The sequence below is a fragment of the Ammospiza nelsoni genome, chromosome 3 (genome assembly GCF_027579445.1).
Source record: "Ammospiza nelsoni isolate bAmmNel1 chromosome 3, bAmmNel1.pri, whole genome shotgun sequence".
NCBI classification, from domain to species: domain Eukaryota; kingdom Metazoa; phylum Chordata; class Aves; order Passeriformes; family Passerellidae; genus Ammospiza; species Ammospiza nelsoni.
Window position 1 is genome coordinate 12,909,948 of NC_080635.1, and position 21,543 is coordinate 12,931,490.

The 21,543-nt window shown below is 41.4% G+C and overlaps 1 protein-coding gene across 8 annotated transcripts in view; it reads left to right on the forward strand.

Annotated features, from left to right (window-relative positions):
* The first annotated feature begins 976 nt into the window (after positions 1-976).
* CLIP4 (CAP-Gly domain containing linker protein family member 4) overlaps positions 977-21,543 on the forward strand; it is a 32,367-nt gene continuing 11,800 nt past the window's right edge. For 3 of the 8 annotated variants that reach the window (XM_059468601.1, XM_059468608.1, XM_059468609.1), the window contains exons 1-12: positions 996-1,058; positions 2,408-2,444; positions 2,575-2,657; positions 4,586-4,648; positions 5,223-5,369; positions 7,996-8,135; positions 8,976-9,069; positions 9,946-10,107; positions 13,261-13,379; positions 15,635-15,871; positions 19,840-19,975; positions 20,693-20,833. In XM_059468601.1, the coding sequence (XP_059324584.1) occupies positions 5,237-5,369; positions 7,996-8,135; positions 8,976-9,069; positions 9,946-10,107; positions 13,261-13,379; positions 15,635-15,871; positions 19,840-19,975; positions 20,693-20,833 (1,162 nt within the window). In that variant the 5' untranslated portion in view covers positions 996-1,058; positions 2,408-2,444; positions 2,575-2,657; positions 4,586-4,648; positions 5,223-5,236. Of the gene's footprint in view, positions 1,059-2,401; positions 2,445-2,574; positions 2,658-4,585; positions 5,370-7,995; positions 8,136-8,975; positions 9,070-9,945; positions 10,108-13,260; positions 13,380-15,634; positions 15,872-19,839; positions 19,976-20,692; positions 20,834-21,543 lie in introns of all 8 variants that reach the window. The other 5 variants (XM_059468602.1, XM_059468607.1, XM_059468603.1 and 2 more) reach the window with 5 other exon arrangements.

Consider the following 21,543-nt stretch of genomic DNA (forward strand, 5'->3'; position numbering starts at 1 on the left):
GCACCAAGCATCTCAAAAAGGGCAAACATCGACTGCCAGTACAACGCTCACATCTGATCTTGCTTCCATGCTTGTCTTTATAAAGAGTTGGAACCTCAGAAGCCTTGAGGTGAAAGTAGCCGGCCTGCATTTTCCTGAACAGGTTTTCTTTGCCTTTTCCAAGGTATGGAATGTTCTAGAAGTGGAAGAATTTCCTAGCTTTTTCGTAGCCTTCTGCTATCACGTTTACTCTCACAACTGCAATTCAATGCTCTGGGAGCAACTCTTCACCTTTCCAGCACTTCATTTGAGGCAATTTCCACTTGCCACTCCTATTATTTGTCCTGCCCCCACCCCTTTTAATATCATCACTGGAAAAGCAACACCAGAAACCTGATTGTACACATCAGTCATGTTTATTTAACAGTGACCCACGCAGAGCACAAAAACATAGCAGGACTTGGCTGAGGTTTTATCCACTTCGAATTCCCTTCATGCAGCCTGGGCTCAAGTACGATGCTGGGTTTACCACCGTAGGAGTTTCCCGGAGAGTGCCAATTTTTGCATTTAGTTCCCCATTAGATTTTACACCACGGGACGCGCACCCTTTGAAAATCCTCCTTGGGGGATCCTCCACTACTGAGACAGCCGGGGAGTCTCGACGTCTGAGCCGAGTGCTGAAACGTGCCAGTGGTGCCGCGTGGGCGCCAGCCCGGTTCCTGCCGGCGGCCCCATCCCCGCGTCCCTCCCCGCGTCCCTCCCCGCGTCCCTCCCCGCATCCATCCCCGCATCCCTCCTCGCATCCCTCCCCGCGTCCCTCCTCGCGTCCCTCCCCGCGTCCCTCCCCGCATCCCTCCTCGCATCCAGCCGCGCGTTCCCGCGCCCGCCGCGCGTTCCCGTGCCCGCCCGGCCGCCGCGGGGGGCGTGGTCTGCGAGGCGGAGCGGGGCGCTCTGGCCTCGCATTGGCCGGAGGGGTAGGAAGAGGCGTGGTTTGCCGGCGGTGGGCGGGGCCTGTGCCTCGCTGGGCTCCCTGGGCTGCGGGCGGGCCGGGGCGGCGCGGTGCGCTCCGCCGGGAGCAGGTAGGGCTGGGGCGGGGCTGGCGCTTCCCGGTGATTTCCCGGTGCTTTCCCGGTGTTCTCACGGTGCTCTCCCGGGGCTTCCCGAGCGCTCTCCCGGCATTTGCCGTCCTCGCTCGGCGCGTCGCGGGGGCGGGGTAGCGGCGCAGGGACCGCCGCAGCGGGCGGGCCGCGGCCGGCCTGGCTCCCCTCGTTGGGCTGCGGCGCAAGGGCCGGGGGCGGGCGCGGCCCGGGCGGTGTCACCGCCTGTCACCGCGGAGACCCCCGGCTCCGGGGATGCGCTGTGGGAGAGCGAGGAGTGCTGGGGAGGTGGCCCGGGGGCTGTGGGCGGGCAGAGCCGGCCTGGAGGGTGCGGGAGCTGAGCTCTCCGGCACTGCCGGCCTCACAAAGCGCCGGTCCGGGGCAGGTCCCAGGGTGCGGGTCTGGAGCATCTCTGCTGTGAGGAGACACTGCGGGAGCTGGGCCCGTGCCGTGCGGAGAGGGAACGGACGGGATCTCTGTACATATAAATATCTCGAAGGCTGTGCCAAGGGGATGGTGCCAGGCTCTGTTCAGTGGTGCCCACAGGATGAGGAGCAATGTCTGTAAACTGAAACACGAGAAGTCCCACCTCAGCGTGAGGAGGAATTTCTTTACACTGGGGGTGGCAGAGCCCTGGCACAGCTGCCCAGGGGGGCTGTGGAGTCTCCCTCCCTGCAGACATCCAGAGCCCACCTGGACACGTCCTGTGCCACCTGCTCCAGGTGACCCTGCCCTGGCAGGGGGGTTGCAATGGAGGATTTCCTGAGATCTCTTCTAACCCTGACCGTTCAGTGAATCTGTGAAAACACTGCCATGTTGGGCCCTGCTCACCACCCAGACCTTGGGTTTACCCACATGTGTATAGCATGTCTGCCACCTGTGCTGTAAGTGTTCTGAAGTGGGCAGCTGGTGTATGTGCAAGAAACTTGTTCTCTGAACTTAATTTTTCTTCAACCTATCTAAGTACATGATAAGGAGTCCATTTTACATAGTTGTTGTCAAAAATAGCATCACATTTGTGACAGGTTCAGCTATCAAAGCCCAGAACAGCTGTATGTTATAGCTTGAAGTGCTTTAGCATTTGCAAGTTCTTACAGCACTTGCAGGAAAGCTTTGTGCTTTAACACAAATTGCAAACAAGAGTATATGAAAAAGTTGGATCCTCTATTATGGAACTTTTTTATATGTATCTGCAGAGCTACCATGCAATCCTGTGTAATGTGTGGATATCAAGAAACCTGTTGTTGCTGTTCAGTTTTGCCAACAAAAAGGTGTGTGCATCTGATCGCTCTGAAGATTTTCCCCTGATATTTCTGTTTTTTCAGTTTCAGGTATAATTCAGTAGGAAGAGCATATGGCTGGCAAATAGTAAGTATGATACTCTCTGCTGTGCTAAGCTGTGCTCAGTGGTAGTTAGGCAATGCTGTGAATAGAAAAAATTCTCTCTTTTATGTAATTTCTCTAATAGTTTCTGCTCTAAACTCTTTTACTAATACAGGAAAGTCACTGCTCTTTTGGAAGGCCTCCCATTCCACTGCACCAGGACTTTCCAGCTGAATCTTGGCGGGAATTACGTTTTGGGTATTGTTTTGGTTTTGCTCACAACAGAACTCATTGTGAGGATGGCATGGGGATGCCTTTTCAGTGCCTTTGAAATAGCTTTCAGCCTTTTCCTTTGCCTTTCCAGCTGTGTGTGTGGTGTCAGCTGGCTTGGGAAGCTCTCACAGCTGAGCTGGCAGCCCCTGCAGGTGGCTGTGGGTGCAGAATGTGTCACCTTGACATGGCGTGTCAGTGCTGGGTGGTGACACGTGCCACATTCTGGAGCCAGATGACAACCCCACAGTGTGAGGGTGTGCACAGTTCCATGAGGGTGTTCACACCTCCACTGGAGGTGCTGGCATGTAAATTCATTCCTTATGGAGTTGGGTCAGCATCTGCCCTGTAGCCCTTGGGATTGGTGCTCCTCCCTGGCAGCACGGGTTGTTTCCCTGCCTGCTTTGCTTTGGCAGCACACAGAGGGTGTTCTTGTCCCTGGCCCTGCAGAATAAAAGATGCCCTGGCTACTTGCACGGGTTGTGTTCTGTTTGATCTACTTTTCTGTGCCACAAACACTTTTTCTTATGTTCATTTTAAAATGTCTGTGTTGGTTTCAAGTTCCAACGACTTGTGTTGTCCTACTTCACAAAATCTCACCTTTTCCTGTTACCATCTGCTCAGTCAGGTCTGGCTACTTTTCACTGTGCTCCTTTTGTTCCCTCAGTTGTAGGGCTGTGCAAAAAGCTTTTAATTTCTTTTGTGTCTTTTTCCAGCTTAAGAGGCTCAGCTAATATGTCTTTTATACTCATGCATATTATTTGTTCCTTTGTGCATTTCCTGAGAGCTCTGGGATGCTGCCTGTGAGAAACTTGGGGATTCATGTGTCATGCAAAGCTTAGTTTTGTTTTGCCACAGCCTCTGAAGAAATATCAGATTGTAGCAGATTTATTTCACTGTTGCCCTTCAAAAGCAATTTAATTAGGTATTTGCAGCTTAAAGGACTTTATAGTCCTTCACACAAGAAAGCTGTCATCTTTATGATGGCTATTAAGCCATTGAAATGTAAACTCTTAACTTTTCCTGACTGTAAGAAAATACTAATTGAAATAATTAGAGATATTTTTGGCCTTGTTGAATAAAAGAACACGTAAGCCAATGCAATTTGATAATGCTGTGGGAAAAAATAGTCCTGTCCTTCCAGTGGCCTCCTCCTTGATCTTCATGCCAGAACATGAATTTGTGCAGCTGTATAAGACTAGGGAAATAAACTGGTTGGGAGAAAAATGAGCATTTTTCATGTGGAGCTTTATTTCCAACTTGAGCACAAGGTGAACTGTGTGTGATGAGCAAGAAGAGGAGGCTTTAATTTATTTACTTAAAGATTAGCATCTGCTAATGCTAAAATGCTTTTTATATAAGCATGTAAATTGTGAGGTCCCAAGCAGTGTGACCCATTTATTTAGGGAAATACCAGACTGAATCTGCTCATATAGCTTGTTGTGTGTTACATACAAAATAAATATTTTAGTTTTTCATATTTACGTGGGTATAAATGAAATGTAATAAAAGCAAGCATTCCTTCAAGCTCCACAGCTTCTTTCTGTCCAGCAGGCTGGCTGAACAAATTCCTGAGAAAAGAGTACTGTATAGCAATCTCCACAGTAAAAATGTAGATTGTTTAGTAGAAATGTTGCTTTTACCCCAAGTGTTTAATAATGATCATTCAAGATGCAGAATTTAAGTTTTTCACCTGTGAGATGCAGCCTCTGATGATACAATCATCTCTGTTTCTGTTGAGAATAATGATATTTTTGTTATTTGTTAATGAATTTGCCTGATAAACTGTCTTACAATTGGTAGCCAGCTTTCCTCTGATCTCAGCCTGGGAACCACAACTAGGATATAACTTGGGCTGGTTGTTAGATTTTGTCACTCTATCACTACAATGTTTTAGTCCTGATTCTCTCTCCTAGATTGCTGGAAGGCCTGGGAAGGTGACTGGAAGCAGCAGAGGAGGGGAAGGTTCCAGGGCTGTGGTAAGTGTGCTATTTTAAACCAGGCAGGAGCAGAGCTGGGAAGGAGCTGATACGGAACCGTGAGTCCAGGAGTGAATCACTCGGTGATGAATTGTCTGCAGCTGTGTGTGGGAAGATGAAAGAGCTGAGAATTCAAAAAGAGGAGGCAGCAGTAGCTGGCAGCTTGTTCTTGCTCATGGTGAAGGGAGGGAATGTGCATGCGCAGTGTGAGGGCAGGTACTTGATGGGTTTTCATAAAGCTGTGAAGCACACTAATCCATTTATCCTCAGTGTGTGTTGGCTAATAGAGCATTCATATTTTCTTTGCTGCTCAAGTGGGAAACTGGGGAGGAACATGATGTTTTCCATTAGTTAAGTGCAAGTTTAGTGATGGAAGTCAAAACTAGAAGTTGGCTAACCTGGACACCATACTCTGTGAGCCTTGTTCATATATCAGTTTGTAAGAATGTCATGGCAGTAATAGTTTGCAAATTTAAGATTTTAGTCTCATTGCATGTTACATCTTACTATGATAGAGCCAATCTAAAGTATTTCCAATGAGGTTATTTATTGATTTTTATTTTTCCTCCTGAAGTGGCTTTCTAGAAGATGACCATAGAGGATCTCCCAGAACCTTCCTTCGAAGGAGATTCCCTCATTGAAAGAGAACGATTCTTATTCCCAAACTCTGAAACATCTGTTACCTTTTCTGTTGCTGCAGCACCAATGCCTTCAGACTGTGGTATGTACTTTAAACAGAAAATGCATTTGTGATCAGCAGAGAATAAATTGGAATAATAAATTTTAAGAAAAGCTGTCAACTCTTAATTATTTCTGTCCAGAAAAAGTTTTCTTCTTATTAAATGGATTATCTGTTAAATGAAATGAAGGATGAAGACTCATGCTTTTTCCATTTTTCTTATTGCATACACTATAAATTATATCTTTTCCTTTGTACATTTCTGTGCCTGTGTTGTCATGTTTATACTTCTTTCACATCTCAGTGTAGAGTTGGATATTGTGTTAAAATGTAAAATTGGAGTAAGTAAGGGAAGTTAATCTACACCATATTTAAAACCTCTAGAGTTACACTTCTTCTTGTGCTTTAGTATGTAAATGATGTACTAGAAGAGGATATTTCTGTTGGAAGTATATGTTTTTGTGGTGGTAAGGACTGTAAAGTGAAAGAAAATTATACCAGTGATTATATTATATCAGAAAATTATATCAGTGGTCAGCTGTCAGAATAATACTTGTCTTCAGTAACTGTCTTCACATGTATAAATTATAATAAAATTTCTGACAGTATATAATGTGTTAAAATGTCACTGTAGGTAAGGAGCTTCACTCATAGCTGCAATCATAATGCCTTTGAATGTTGCAGAAGATATTAATAGCTCTGTATACTTCAAAAATCACTCCTTCCACCTCTGTGTTTCCCATGCATTGATTGGAGCAATCAGCTGTGTTCAGGAAGAATAAATACCTGTAACATTCTGTCTTTGACAGGGTCAGCATTCTCAAGACCTGATTTATAAGTTAGCTCAGGTTGGGAATGTAAGTGTTCCATATGAAATATTTCAGCACATGAATGTGTCTTTACATGGTTTAGCCCTGTTCTCATCTTGTCTTCCTCCTCTGCTCTAAGTACTGCCATGATTTATTCCATTCTACTTTCTTATCCCTTAGATAAAGTTTCCATTTGCCTTCTTTAAACATTGTTTTGTTGTGGTATCTTCTAATAACCCTGTGATTTCACTGCTATGTGTTCTACCTGGCTTCTATGTACTCATTAAATTATAATAAAATCTTTTATAGGAGATTGCTGTCACTGTGTAACAGTAACAGTGCTGAATGTGGGTAAAGGAGGTTAAACCATGGCAGAGAGAGATTCTCAGTCTTTACATTCAGTGCATTTATTTTCATTAATGCAGCTGGGCACTGTGATCAATACTTGGGAAAGACAGAGAGTGAGAAAGTAATATTTTGAGGTATCTGGATGCCATTGGCATCCTTTCATGGGATCCATTGCTTTAACAGATTCTCTGTAGCATTGCTTTGCTTGCAAAGACTACAGCTGATCACCTGTTAAGCACTTAGGGTGGTTGTTATTAGTCCTTGATACAGTCTCAGATTTTCACCCTACCATGCTGATTGTAAGAGTTGATTTCTGATAGATAATTTGGATCAGGTTTGTGGCTAGAAATCTTCCTGGTAGAGTAAGAACTGTGAATATTGTGCAGGATCATTGATCTTGTTGCCTAGTTGTCTGTTTACTTCATAGTTTCAGCTGTAGATCAGCTGTGGTTTATGTGGAAGGTAAATATTAGTGGATAAATCAGTAGATGTGTGTTGATGCATTGGATGTAGGGAAGAAGCACACTTTGTGTAGTGCTGGGAGATAAATGGTAAATATTTTATATGCTAGGTGCAAGTAAAAATTAATGGTAAATATCAGTGAAAGTTGCCCTCCTTTTCCATTCTTGTTGAGTCAAGGTGATGGAGTTTGAGGAACTCTAAATAGCCAGGAAGAGAACTCAGTACTGCTGTTATCTGTTAATCCAATCTAGAAGTCAGGTATGCTGTTTTTGGGGAAAGGTTGGGATGATTCACCCAGGAGTGGTTCATGCCATGTCCCACACCCAGATGGGTGATGGTGTGTGTTGCTTAACCTGTCTGTCCTGTCTGAGAGCCATGAATCTCTGATGGATGTGAACTGATTGTACATTTATCCAAAACCTGTTTAAAAGGCAGCTCCCTGATGGCTGCAGGGGGGGTAAAAGTTCAGTGTTTGCCGTGGTTTGTTTGCTGATGGTAGAAGACTCTGCTTTCAGTCCCTCTCCTCATAGCCATTGCTATCTAGATTCTTTCACAGAGTTTTCCAGAGCTGGAAGAAATTGTACAAATGAAAAATAGAGGATGTGTATATAGAAGCACACACACACACACCCCTATGAATAATGTGACATATAGTTTTGTAATAAGGTGTTTGATGCACTTATAGTTTGGGTTGCCTGAAAGAACATGAGGCTTAAAATCTTTAAAAGTAGTGGGGTTTTTTGTTGTTGTTGTTGTTTTTTTTTTTTTTTTTTTCCCCTGGTCTTGATTTGGTGTCTTAATTTTTGATGGTTTTGTTTCCTGCAGCTGGGATTGATGCATTAATGAAATACTGAAAATAGCAGAGGTCACAGAGTGCCTTCGTGATTAGACTGTGTGTTTATATTTTAGTATGTTCCATGTAGATTGTGATGGAAGAAAAAGAAGGAAGATGTTTTCTCTCTACTGTTCTTTGCCTCTGAGTTTGAAAAACTAGATGCACGTTAAACATCAAGATCTTTTTATATAAAGACTCTTTTCTTTCTTAACAGAGTTTTCCTTCTTCGATCCCAATGATGCAGCATGCCAAGAAATACTCTTTGACCCCAAAACATCAGTTTCTGAATTGTTTGCCATCTTAAGGCAGTGGGTTCCACAGGTCCAGCAGAATATTGATATCATTGGAAATGAGGTGAGACACAAATGAAGATCCTTGAGTGCTCTCAGTGTTAAATACTGTGTTGACAGTGAATAAAACCAGTTCATTCAGAAGCAGAATTAATCATAAATGCAGTTTCTGCCTTTTAACAAGTAGTGACTGATCATGCCTTGTATTCCACATGTTGTCAGGTTTTATTTGGAAAAAGAGAGATGATGGATGAAATTCAGTATATTTGCATAGATGGTATAAACAGTGTTTCTCTCAAGGCAGTTGTGTTGAGACCCTTCACCTTAGTGTTTCAGTTTCCTACTTAGCAGTAATACCAAACTCAAACCCAAAAAATTTATGAAGTTACTGTTAAAGCCTGACCCTAAGGGCAATATTTCCAAGGCACAAAATGTGTTTCTAGTATTTCTATCCTACTTTCTTATTTTTCTTCTGGATTACAGGTTTTTCTGGGGAAGTGTAGTGCCAATGAACCCTACCATATAACTGGGAGCTTCTTTTTGTTGGGGTTGTGTGGGAGTGGGCTGGGTAATTGTTGAGAGATCAAAGAACAAGGGGAGAGGTTCATAAATCATTTTCTCATGCAGTTAATTGCTTAACTTTGTAGCATGTGAAGTATATTTTAAAAGGAGCAATATAAAGATTTTTTTAATCTGTAAATAATGAAGGTTAATTATAATGCTGTTTATTGCATTTATATATGTTGCTCAGTTCTGCAGTTAAGAGGCTTTTCTGGCAGGCTTCTTTGTTCCCAGCCATTGCAATGAATCCAGGAGTCAGTATATCTGCAATAACTTAGGAAACAGTAGTGATGTCAGAGATATGCCAGAGCTAAAATGTGCTTGTTTTCTGCTTGCCTGTCAGATCATTAAAAGGGGTTGCAATGTGAATGACAGAGATGGACTGACTGATATGACTCTCCTGCATTACACTTGCAAATCAGGGGCTCATGGCATTGGTGAGTAAAAAAAAAGTCATTATAGATGTAAAAACCTAATTGACTCACATAAGCTTATCCCACTGACACTTACAGGATTTTTCCTTGCAGCAGATATTTTTTTTTCCTTTTGCTTGGTTTTCTCTGTTCTGGTGGCCATGAGCAAGGAAGATGCAGAACTGCAGCTGTAGCCATGGGGAGCAAGCTGAGTTAGTGGTATGTGTATTACACACAGTAGTACCAGCTTAAACAGATACTTCATGTGGCAAAGGCAGTTTCAGACTGAGGTGCAAGCTGCAAGTTTGCTATAATTTTTGCTGCAGTTCTTTTACAGCAGAATATTTAGGTGACTGGCTGTTCTTTTTGTTTTGTTTCTTTCACCCTGTTCATGTCAGAAGAGAACAAAGTTTATTGTTTGCATGATTATGGTCATAAATACTAGAAATGAGAGCACATTTAACTCTGTTAGAACACTCTTATTAACTTTTCTATGTTTTGTTACTTTTTTGTTGACCTGAGCCCACTTTTCTTCTGAGTTTGAGAGAAGTCTGGCATAGGTCATCTTCCCTGGTGTTGGCATTTTTTAACATAAACTTCAACATCAAATTGTGATGTGCAATTCTTTTTCTCCTACCAGATCCTAAAATTCCTGGGTTTGCTGGGTGACACAGTACTTATATTAGAGAAAAACAGATAGTGTTATTATACATTAGAGATTTCAGCCATTTATCATAAAGGGCAAAGATTTCTGTATCCTAATCCTAAAAAAAGATGTAGTAATAGTTCTGCGAGTTTGAAGGACTTAATGTATGGGTTTTTTACACATAAACATGTGTGTGTTTTTTGAGGTCAATTAAATAAATCACTAATGCATTCTTTACAAAAATGACCCTGCAGGAGATGTTGAAACTGCTGTAAAATTTGCAACCCAGCTGATTGATTTGGGTGCTGACAGCAGCTTGCGCAGCCGCTGGACAAACATGAATGCCTTGCACTATGCTGCCTACTTTGATGTTCCAGAGCTCATCAGTGTTATTTTGAAAAATGCAAAGCCAAAAGGTAGGCATTGTGACCTTTGTTTCATGTGGTTGTCCATATTTTGTAGATCCTGAGCTGATATATTGTGGTCTGTAAGTCTGGTGTTTATTTATCCATTATACATAAATAATTTCTTATTCTTTTATTCAGCCTCATTGGTTCATTTTTCTCTAAAGTTATTTTTTAGTGCTTTACTGTACTGTTTCCATTGCTGGTTTTTAAACTTGAGCTTTGTACAACACAATAGAAGTTTCAAATAGACTGGAAAGCAAACAGGTTAATGTTAAGTTACTGAGAACTAAGAGAATTTTTGCAGAAAACCAAAAATGCAGCTATTCTGGTAAAATCTTGTGGTTTTTAAGTTGCTTAAACATTGAGAAGTATGTTTGAAATTTGGGGAGAAGGTTAAAGGAGTAGTGGGGATTTGGCAATTTCATGTGGCAAACCTGTGACTGAGGCAATTTTGATGTGCTCGTTTTCCCATTTCTCAGCTATGTAGAAGGTCCTGTTTAAGGAGCAATTTGACCTTAGTGTTTGGCATAACACCTTTTGGAATGATACTGTGAAGGATTGGTAGTTGGAGCCCTGTTTATACTAATGCACATGGAAATACAGAAATGGTTCTGATCAGAACTGTCTGTTTCTAATTTTGTCAGGACAGCAAAACCAGTAAGCAGCTTTATCACTAAAATTGTACAATTGTGAATTTGTCACTAAAATTGTACAAATGTGAATGTGTTCTACTGAATATCCTTCTGATTGTGCTAGTTTGCAAAAGGATTTTTTATCTAGGGACTCTGTCTTAGCAGTTTGAAAAGCTGGTAGGCTTTTGGAGTACCCAGGGCTTGCTTGCCACATCTTGAATCTCCATGGAGGTAATTGCTAAGCAGTGCTGTTACTGGTGTCACTTGCTTAGGAGGTGACATGTGTGGGTGGATAACAAAAGACAAAATCAGACTGCACAGTAGTTAAGTCCACATCACATTTCAATAGCCTGGCTTCCATAATTTGCAGCAGCAGTCTCCTTTCAGACCTTGTTGGCATTTGGTGTTCTCCTCCTGTGCAGTTCCCACAGAAGGGGTGGGACTTTGCTCAGATTTCCAAGGAAACCACTCCGGTTATTGGGCAGTTGGCAATTCTTGGATAAGCAGCTGATATTTTTAATCTCAGGAAATATGTAAAATTGTTTGCCCTGTGACATGAAAACAATGGATAGTCTGAATTAATAGAACAATTTTAGCTCCATACTTCATTAGCCAGTTTGCAGAGAAGGAAGAACATACGTAGAAGGTGAACATGGTTGCATGGATTCATACTAAACTGGAGAAAAAATGGTTGTTAATATAAAAATAACTTTTCAAGACAGTGGTGTGCTGACTCTCAGACACCCATTGTGAAGCACAGGTCTTTCCTTTTGATTCACTGCTCAACTGCTTTCTTTATGACTCTGTAGTTAAAGTCTTCGTACAGATTTACTCCTCAGTTGCTACAGGAGAGAGCTAGTTTGGTCTTGGGTTTTCAGAGGTTTTAAATACAAAACTTGTGTATTATTTTCCTCTAGATAGTTTGGGGGTAGTTACCAGGTAACATTTGATATTTGTCTTTCTGTCACATCTACTATGCCCACTTAGGTTGAAGCTGTAAGAGAACTGTTCAGAAAATCTAACCATGAAGCTTCCAAGTCTGAGGAAGTCACAGAGTCTAACTCAAAAAACCAAACCATACATCAGTAGTTTTTCAAAATAGGAATACATGCAGCTGTTGCTGGCTCAGTAGCTGATGCTACTGACCAGTATTTCTGCAAACTGGTTCCTGTGTGTGCAGAAGATGTTTGGCTGTATCCCATGGAAGTTTCAATGGCTGTATACAGCTCCTCAGCTTTTAGCTGGTTTTAAACTGGTGATGTCTTCTGACCTTTGGTACCTAAAGGGTACATCTGCATGAGTAGATCTCATTAGGATTGAGGAATGTGAATGCAGCCTTTTTTCATGTTTGTGTTCAATCACAGCAATTGCAAAACTGTTAAATTCTGATTGCAAATTTGTTACCTTTGATTTTTATAAAATTGAGTCAGTTGTATTAGTATGTATGAACTTAACATGTCTATACAGACATAAATAACTGTATTTTCTATATTGTTGATGTTTTATTTGTTTAAATAGTGTAACTATATAAGGATGTTGATGCAGTTGGGATATACTTTGTTTATGGCATTGTGAGAAGGGCTAGTGTTTGTTTTTTGGGATGGAGACTGATACTGGAAAATATGAGAAGACTCTTCAGCCCTGAGGTGGAAAGTTTTATGTTCCTCACTGGTATTTCAAATTGGAACATAATTGCTAATACTTGTGGTGTTGTGCTTGTATATTAAATCAACTGGCATTTTTAATTAACAGTGCTATACCTAACTGACTCAAAATGACATCTCTCTTGTGTAATTTAAGAGAGGAGCCTCAGATTAAACAGACATTTAAACTCCAATCTTCTAGAACAGTAATAACTTCATAGCAGATTGAAAGATATATTGGGAGCAACTGATGGAAATATATATTGTACTAAATCACTTCCAGTCAGATGCAGTTCTCCATTTTCCAGACTATCAGTGTGAGACCCTTCAGAGTGCAATTCTTTGAAAACAAAGAAATTATAACAATCAGCAGCTCTTACTTCATTCTTGGCCATTAGTAATTAAATCGGTGTAAAGCAGATGTATAATCAGTTTTCCCTTGCCCTACTGCCTGCTCACAAAGGAAAACAACTGGTTGAAGATGCATCTCATTTTCATGTTTGACACCTAGAAGCAATAAAATATAAATGTTTCTGAAACATTAAAAAATTAATTTACTTGCAAACCTGAAGTTAGTCACTTGTTAATCTTGGCACAGTAGATTGGGCACCCTGAGTAGCAGCAATTTTGCAGTTAAGCCATCAGTATTAAAAATGAGTGAAAGTACATGCTCATCTTCCAGGTTGGTTCGTGGTGTGAATAAACAGATGCAAATAAGGTTGGTATCCATGTAGAATTACTTCTTATATGCATTTGGTACATAAATAATGGTGTGTCTGTGTAAATGCTAGCATAAACTGTAAAAATGAATGTCCTCTCAAGGAATCTGTAGGGGGAAATGTTCATGTAACAGACTTGCATACCTCACATGTGATGTTTAATTGCAGATGTGGATGCCACCTGTAGTGATTTTGATTTTGGAACAGCTTTGCATATTGCTGCATTTAACCTATGCACAGGAGCTGTCAAGTGTTTACTGGAACATGGAGCAAATCCTGCCTTTAGGGTAAGGAGTTAGGCTGTAGATTCACCAGAAGGTGAAAAAGGTACCTGGAAATACTGAACAGTCTGTCCAGGATTGTGACTAGCTAAAAGTGTGCTACATGGAGTGAGAGTGCCTCAGAAAAAGATATTTGTTACTCACAGTGGATGATTTTGTATGCTTTGTCCTACTTGTGTGTTGAAGTTTGCATTTTTGTGTCATGGTCTGGTTCATTAGTTCAAATAAGTTTCAAGAAGCTTTTCTGTTTGTTGTTTGAACAACAAATTTGTTGTTCATTTATTAATACTCATGGGTGTCTTGCACAGCTGAGTCCCCATGGCAGTGGGGGATCTTTTCAGAAATGGAGGAGTGTAATCCTTGCCCTCCTGAAATGCAGTGCTGTGCTTAGCAGTGAGCCTGGTGTTAGCATGAGTAACTGAGAATGCATAAACATCACCTGCTCTCCTTAGTAACCTAATAGTAGGCATAGGTTATACTGCAGAGTGTTGCTAATATGTGTCTAATATTGGGTTACTGCCACAGTCTTGGGTTTTGATTGAGTTTTGTGTTTGATTTGGGTGTTTGGGGTTTTTTTGTTGTTTGTGTTTTGGGGGAGAAGGGCTTGTAAGGTTTTCTTGTTTTAGCAAAACCAGTATCTCAGTTCTCCATTTTCAAATGCAGGGGGTTATTTTAAATGAGAAATCATAGTTGTTTTAAGGATACTCAAAAGTCATTATTTCATGTGGCACTATTGCTGTGAAATCTTCTGGAACATTATTGTCCATACAGTTCTTCATTATATTCAATCTAGATCTCTTGGAAAGTGGTGGGTTTCTTTTTGTCTCTCTGTTTAGTGTGCATGAGCGTGTCTCAAGTTCTCTGGCAGCTGTTGTGTTTGGGAGTCTGTTGTCACAGGCAGTGCTGCTTTGTAGTTGCACAAGCTTTCTCAGCTGCCAGGGGTGGCTGTGCCCTTGAGAAGGGAAATCCTGAGCTTCCACTTTGCTTTCCTGCCGCTGCTCTGCCCCTGCTTTGTGTTTGCAGGGCACCTGGTGGGCTGAACTGTGGGGCTGATGTGACCAAAATAATCTCTAATGCCATGACTACAAACTCAAACTCCCCACCCAACTTTAACCCAGCTATTTCCTGTTTTTAAGGTAGTGTGATTTTTACTTACAGAATGATTGGAGATTTTTAAGGAATGGTGGGTGTTGAATTGCTCAGACTTGCAATAAAGCTTTGACTAGAGACAGTGAGTAGAGTTGGATTATTTGGGAACAGCAGTGTAAATTCTTAGTAAGGATTATACTTTTCTAGCTTTGAGATAGATTGAGAGGGGGTTCAGGAAACATTGAACTTCTAGTCTGTTTTGAAAGGACCAAAACAAATGCAGTCTTACTCTGCATCACTCCTGCTGGTAATGTCTGAGTCCAGAGGCTCAGTTGAGACAAATCTGGAAGACTGAGATGAATATTTTGCTGCAGACATTGTGAAAATGGGCAGACAGCCAAAGTCCCACACCAGTGGCTTTGCTGAAGAGTGTAGGTAGGACTGTCCCTGGAGCAGCCTGACAGTACCTGTGTCTGGGCAGCTGCCTGGAGGTGAGGTTAACTCCAGGGGAGCTGGTGCTCTAACAACTTGTCCTGTCACATAGGACATACAGGGAATCAGTCACAGCTCTCTGGGACCAGGGTGTGTTTGGAAAGGACTCTGTCCTTAATCCATCTCTCATAGGATAGTCTGTGTCTAGATAAACCTGCACAGATTTATTCAGGTGCTCGTGTGAGCCATCACATTTGCATATTTTATACATGCAACATACATTAATCAAATTCCCTCCTACATTTGGAATAAGCCTCACCAAGGAGCAAGCTATATGCTGGGTAAAGATGGATTCTTTGGGAGGAGTTGGCATTTTGGTGTTGGCATTACAGACCAGAAGTCTGCTTTGATTTCCTAATTCTGTGTTTAGGTATACAGATAAACACAAGTGTCTTGTTTCAGGTGTTCTGAGTCCTAATAATGTTCTTAAATTTGAAAATGTTGGTTACTTTTCAGTTTCAAAAATGAGATGCTGTTTCAAAACATGCTAGCTGTTCATGCCAGTATCTAAGGATGTTTTGGTATCTTTATTTGAAAATGTGGATTTTTTCATAGTTGCTTATATTCTTGGAAAAATATCTAATAAAGAGGATTAAACACTTTGTGAAACACTGTGGTTTCACCTGGTCAGATTTATCTTGTAACAACATTAAATCCTGTGCTACGTTCTGTTTCTACAGAATGACAAAGGGCAGATTCCAGCAGATGTGGTTCCTGATCCAGTAGATATGCCACTGGAAATGGCAGATGCAGCAGCCAGTGCAAAGGAGATCAAGCAGATCCTGCTGGATGCAGTGCCTCTCTCGTGTGACATCTCCAAAGCCATGATTCCAACCTATGACCATGTCACAGGCAGGGCCATGCTTTTGTCACTTGGCCTGAAGCTGGGAGATCGTGTTGTTATTGCAGGACAGAAGGTATGGCCACCAGCCTGGCACTACTCTCATAATTTCTGGGGAGTCCATTTCTTACCACTTTGGAGACATACCTCAGTTTGAGGGTCTGAAATGCTTTCTGGAAGCTGTGATCTCTGGATGGCAGCAAGGAACTGGTTAGGGAAAGTAATAAGCTGAAGAGTTCTGTGATAAAGTCGTTATTATGAAAAGCAGTTTTGACAGGCATAGGCTGCATATTGTGTCTTTAAATGATTTTTAACAGTGTCCTATAGTACATCAGCATGGCTCAGCTTTTATCAACGTTTTTGGTGTCACATCAAAGGGATGGTAAAGTTGGCAAATTACTTTGTGAGTTGCCCAGTTTTGTTAGGAGTGTGCATTTGTGAAGTACTCCTGATAGTTTCCAGAAGGCAGGGAAAAAACCCTTCAGTTCTGCTTAGCCCATAGTAACCCAATTTCACTGGTGCAATGCAGCTAAAATCTTTGAAGCAGTGCTGTGCCAACAGGGTTTTTACATGGTTCTCTGGAAGTAAAAGGGGGTAGCTAATAGAGGTCCAGCTCAAATGTGAATAGCTCTTTAGAAGCTACCATGATAGCCACCTTTCTAAAAACATTTTAAAACTGTAGCATTAATATTGCCTTCAGTGTTCAGACTTTTTATTTGCTGTGATAGCAAGGGATCTAAGTGCTAGAAATCTTTCAGAGAAGTACTTTTTTCCTGGTAAATACTGAAAGCATTTTTGAGCAAAATTTTATATTTGAATAGCTTTCACATTAATAGCTTTCCTAATATAACTTCAGATTTGTAACTGTCAGAACTGAAAGGTTCTAAAGTGATCTCCAGCAAGAGTGTGAAGCAGCTCCCATTGTGTATTTTAATTTGGTGTATTCTTGAAATTGGGTCAGGGAAAGCAAAGGAATCACTAGCTATGCAGAAGGCATTTTAACTGGAGTATGTACAGAAAGCCACTTATTCTTTAAAGACAGAAGTTTCTTTATCAGAAATTACAGTGGCAGCAAGAGGAGATAATGTAAGTGCAAGTTGATGGAAGCTTTAGAACAAGAAAGTGATGAAATTGGTGCTCTTGTGTAAGGCCCACAGAACAGTTTGTGCTGTAATGTGCTCGCTGTGCACGGACAGAGCTGCCTGGGTTTGGTTGCTTTTATTCTTCTAATTGATTGTGCTGTTACAGTGTTTTTAAAGAAGTTGTTGGAAGCTGGTTTTGTGCTGCCAAAGGCCAACAGGGCTTTACAGCTAGCTTGTTTTTCTTCAAGGGAGCCAAATCTGTTATGGAGCAGGTGGGAAGAAGGAATGTGATTGTGCTTTTTGAACTTCCATTTCCACAGCAGCTTTCCTCCCTTCCTTCCTTTGTGTGCAAGGAGCTGTTGTGCAGTACTCCCACGTTGCTTCTCACCCCTTTTCTCCCTTTGCCTGAATGGAGAAGTTGTTCTCAGCCCTGCCTTCCCCTCCCCCTCGATACTCCTAAATTCCTGCAGGGTGGAGCAAAAGTGAAAACAGGATGAGTAAAATGGGGCCCTGTTTTTAACCTTCTCCTGGATCAGTTCTCATTCTGTGTCTTAGTTTGGAAAAACAGGTGTCTGCTAAGGAAGGCAGGAGCCTCTCTTGAAATGGAAAATGTAAACCCCCTCCCTCTGAATTGCTATAAATTTTAAGTACAGGGACTCTTGGGCAAAAATATGGGAGCAGGAATAACAGTTATTTATTAGGGAAGAAAATAAAAGGATAAAATAAACAGTGCAATAAACCAAAATAACACTGACCAAGTCAGAACCCCACCTGACACCTTGTTGGTCAGGCTGTTGGTAGCAGTCCAGTTGGAATTGTGGCTGCAGTCCTCTTGGAGTGTCAGGTGTGGCTCTCTTGGAGCAGAGATCCTTTAGAAAGGGTGTAGTCTTCCTCTGAAGATCCAGTGGAAGAGACAGCTGTCCCTCTGGGAAAATCCAGTGGAGAAGCTGTGCTGGTGTTCCAGAATCTCCAGATTATATCCAGGTAACAATGCTTGGCTCCTCCCTCTGGATGGGGCATCTCCCAATGAGATGCTGTAGCTCTTATCAGCCATGCAGTGACATTCAATAGCCTCTTATCAGCAGATTTCTCCCTGGAGGAGGGAGTGGTTGTGGAAGAGATAAGGAAGACTGCCCACTTATCAGAAGACAACTGCCATACAGATGGCAAATAGAATACAATTTGCCTTCCCCTCCCCCTCGATACTCCTAAATTCCTGCAGGGTGGAGCAAAAGTGAAAACAGGATGAGTAAAATGGTGCCCTGTTTTTAACCATCTCCTGGGTCAGTTCTCATTCTGGAATATGGAAGCTGGGATGAGGGCACTTGGAACAGCAGCATTTTTGGAGCTTTATTTACAGGTTCCTGTTGTCTTTGCTGCTTCTGCAGTCTGCTAACATGTCAGCTTTAGTGAAGCTTGAAAGCCAAGCACAGGAGATGCCAGAGGGAGAATGGATTCCTCTCCTGAGTGCTGCTGTGCCTGTCGTTGTGGTTGTTCTGCAGGGTAGGAAGCTGTGTAAGCAGGCCTTCATGTGTACGTGACTGGGGGTCCCACAGCTCCACCAACTCCTGCTCTGCCAGGCTGAGTGTCCATTTGGATCACATCTGGTGAAATGAGGGATCAGCAGCTGGGAGAAAACTGCTCCTGCTGTGTCTCATGCAAGAGAGATCCCCTGCTCCCTTCCTGCACAGGTCCTTGGCCAGAATTGGAGCTGCAGTTTTGCATCTCCCACCTTCAGTTTAAGATGCTGGCTGTTCTCCTCTCTGCTCAGTAAATGCCCTTTGGCTCTTTGTGCCTGGAAAGCAAGTGGAGGAATTGTAGGAATCTGTGGGGCTGCTTGGCTGAACTTCCCCTGGATGAATTGGATCCCTTTGTCAGTAGCTAAAAAGTCTCAGTCTAGATTAGTGTGACATACCTGCCTATAACAGTCAAGTTTCAAGAGATCTTCAGCATAAAAGAAGAGGCCCTGGGTCATGTTTATTTCTTTACAGACATTAGGAAAGAGTACCTGGAAGGTTTTGTAGTTAAAAAAAAATTGTTTCTGTCTGTTTACTCTCTGAGGCTTGGGTTAAACAGTGGAGTCATAGTGTAAAATGAACCAACATTAAAGTCACATGAGATGAGGAAAACAGAGCAACTGAAAGATCAAAGTTTTTTATTACTAAAACTAATTTAAAAATCAAATATAAAAATGAATTTAAATCAATGTTAAATGCAACTCTTGTAGTTAGTCCTTCCCTGTTTGGTTGAAGTGTGTGAACTTATAATGTATACTTATGGAGAATGAGGTTTACCAGCAGGACTGGTCTGTCTTGATATTCTTCATATGCTTATCTGTTCAGAGTTTATAGTATTTATTGAAGCAACAGCAAATGTTTAAAACATTTTAAATGTTTAAAATATTTGCTGGCTTTTAATTTTTTTTTTAATCATAAAGAGGGAATAGAAGACTTACAAATGTTTTCCAAAACAAAAATTATGCTCTGAAGTTTACTGCTGAACCATTGCTATATATATATATAAATATATATGCTTGTGTGTATTTATGCACACACAGATTTGTCTAATATTTCTATGGAACCTCCAGTTCAGGAAGATACCTAGCCCTGATTCTGGAATTATTCTTGGATAAACAGTGCAAGTGAAACCTCTCACTGGGCATGTGCTTGCTAACCTAGAGCTGTGTTTACGGTGGTTCTTACTGTCTAATTCTTGTCTGTTGTGGCATCTGTCCCTAATGTTTAATGCAAAATGCACACAGAAGGAATAAGACCTTTTGGAAAATGTATTTGAGTGGTCTTGAAAGGTAGGAATGTGAATAAGTGAGGGAAATTATGTTTGCACTTTTGTGGTGACTTGTCTTGCATTTTGGAGATGACTTGCTGTCTCTTTCATAACCAATAGTATTTTCTCATGAACAATACTTGTTTAACCCATTCTGTGTTGATGCTTTTTCTCTTAGGTTGGTACTTTAAGATTTTGTGGCACAACAGAATTTGCCAGTGGCCAGTGGGCTGGTGTAGAGCTGGATGAACCAGAAGGGAAGAACAATGGAAGTGTTGGAAAAGTCCAGTACTTCAAGTGTGCACCAAAACGCGGTATAGCCTTTGTTTTATTTTTTTTCTTCAATTTTATTTTTTTTCTTCAAAATTTAGAGTACTGGGAGGTGTGAGCTGTTTGGGAGGATAAAAACAGGTAGCAGATTCTGTTGCTTTTCTTTATAGTGCTTTGTTTGATTTATTGGTTCTTTAGCTGGTCCTAAAGTTTTGGCTGCAGCTATTTATTTGCAAAATGACTGAAATAACCAACCAGTCAAAATTTCTGGTTCTTTCCTTGAAACTCTGAGATTTCCTGGTTTTTCATTGATTTTGTTGAAAGGGCTCGTTTGTACTGTAACAATAATGGCCATATTTCTTTACCTGCTTTGTCTTCCTTGGTCAGATATTCCTGCTTGTAGTTGTTTTCTAACCTTGAGCTTGAGGTATTTTTATTGAGATGCTGTGGTCACACAGGGCATACAAAGATGTGTTTTGTAGCAGTGGAGACTGAATGTTACTGTTAGGATAAAAAGGAGATTCTAATTGATAGTCTGAGTGTTTCCAACTACTCTGTTCAAGTTGCTTGATAAGGATTTTGATTTCACTGTTCTCTTGAGCTTGTCCTTCCTACCCTGCAAGTGCTTTGTCAGCATAGCAAGTTATGATGGTGGCTATAAAAAACACTGAATTAATTGATGTGAGAGAGACTAGCTGCAAATTTTCATTACTTTACCATTATCCATGGTTCTTTGTTGGCACATACAATTTTCTCTCCAGGTATCTTTGCACCCCTTTCCAAAATAAGCAAGGCTTCTGATCACAAGAGAAGCTCCGTACGAAGCTCTTCCACACGCTCTTCACCTTTGGTCAAGTCCAAGAAAGTGGATGTGACACACATAACTTCCAAAGTGAATTCTGGTGAGTGTTTTCTTGCATGTTGACACAGGATGGAGAGATACTGATCTTCGAGAATTAGTAAATCTTTGTATTTAAAATTCTTGTTTGGAGTTAGTTCATAGCCTAACTATGAGGTGATGAGGTGATAAGGTATTCATTAACTCCATTTTGTCCTGGTTGGAAGTTCACTGGCCTGTGGAGTGATGCTGGAAGGACATTGTGTGGAGCTGTGATTACAGTGATCTGATGTACTGTGACAGTTTCTACTCTTTACATGCTCTATATAGAGAACCTCTCACCACAGCATTTATTCTTGAGCCATTAAAGTAATTTCTAATTGGCTGTGATAACAGTTAAGTGTCTCACCAAATGAGGTTCTATTTACTAAGATATTCCTGGAGAATTTGCAAGGAATGAAAATCTAGTAAGTAATCTATACACCTTTATGCCTAGAAATTGAAGAGATTTATTTTCTTTCTGTACAGAAACTATTTAACTCATTATGTTTTATCTGCTAATTAAATTATCTGAGTAAAACCAGTGCCAAATTAGAAGAGAGAGGTTGTCCTTGTAATAAGGCCTCAGTCTGCTGATTGGAGTTATGGGCTCAGTCTCTGGCTCTGGTTTACTTTCTTAGTAATTTGCTCAAATTACTTAATCCTTCTGTGTAAGTCCCCTCCCTGTAGAGTGAGTGATCCATGTTTTCTGACTGTTCAGGTTCCATGTTTTTT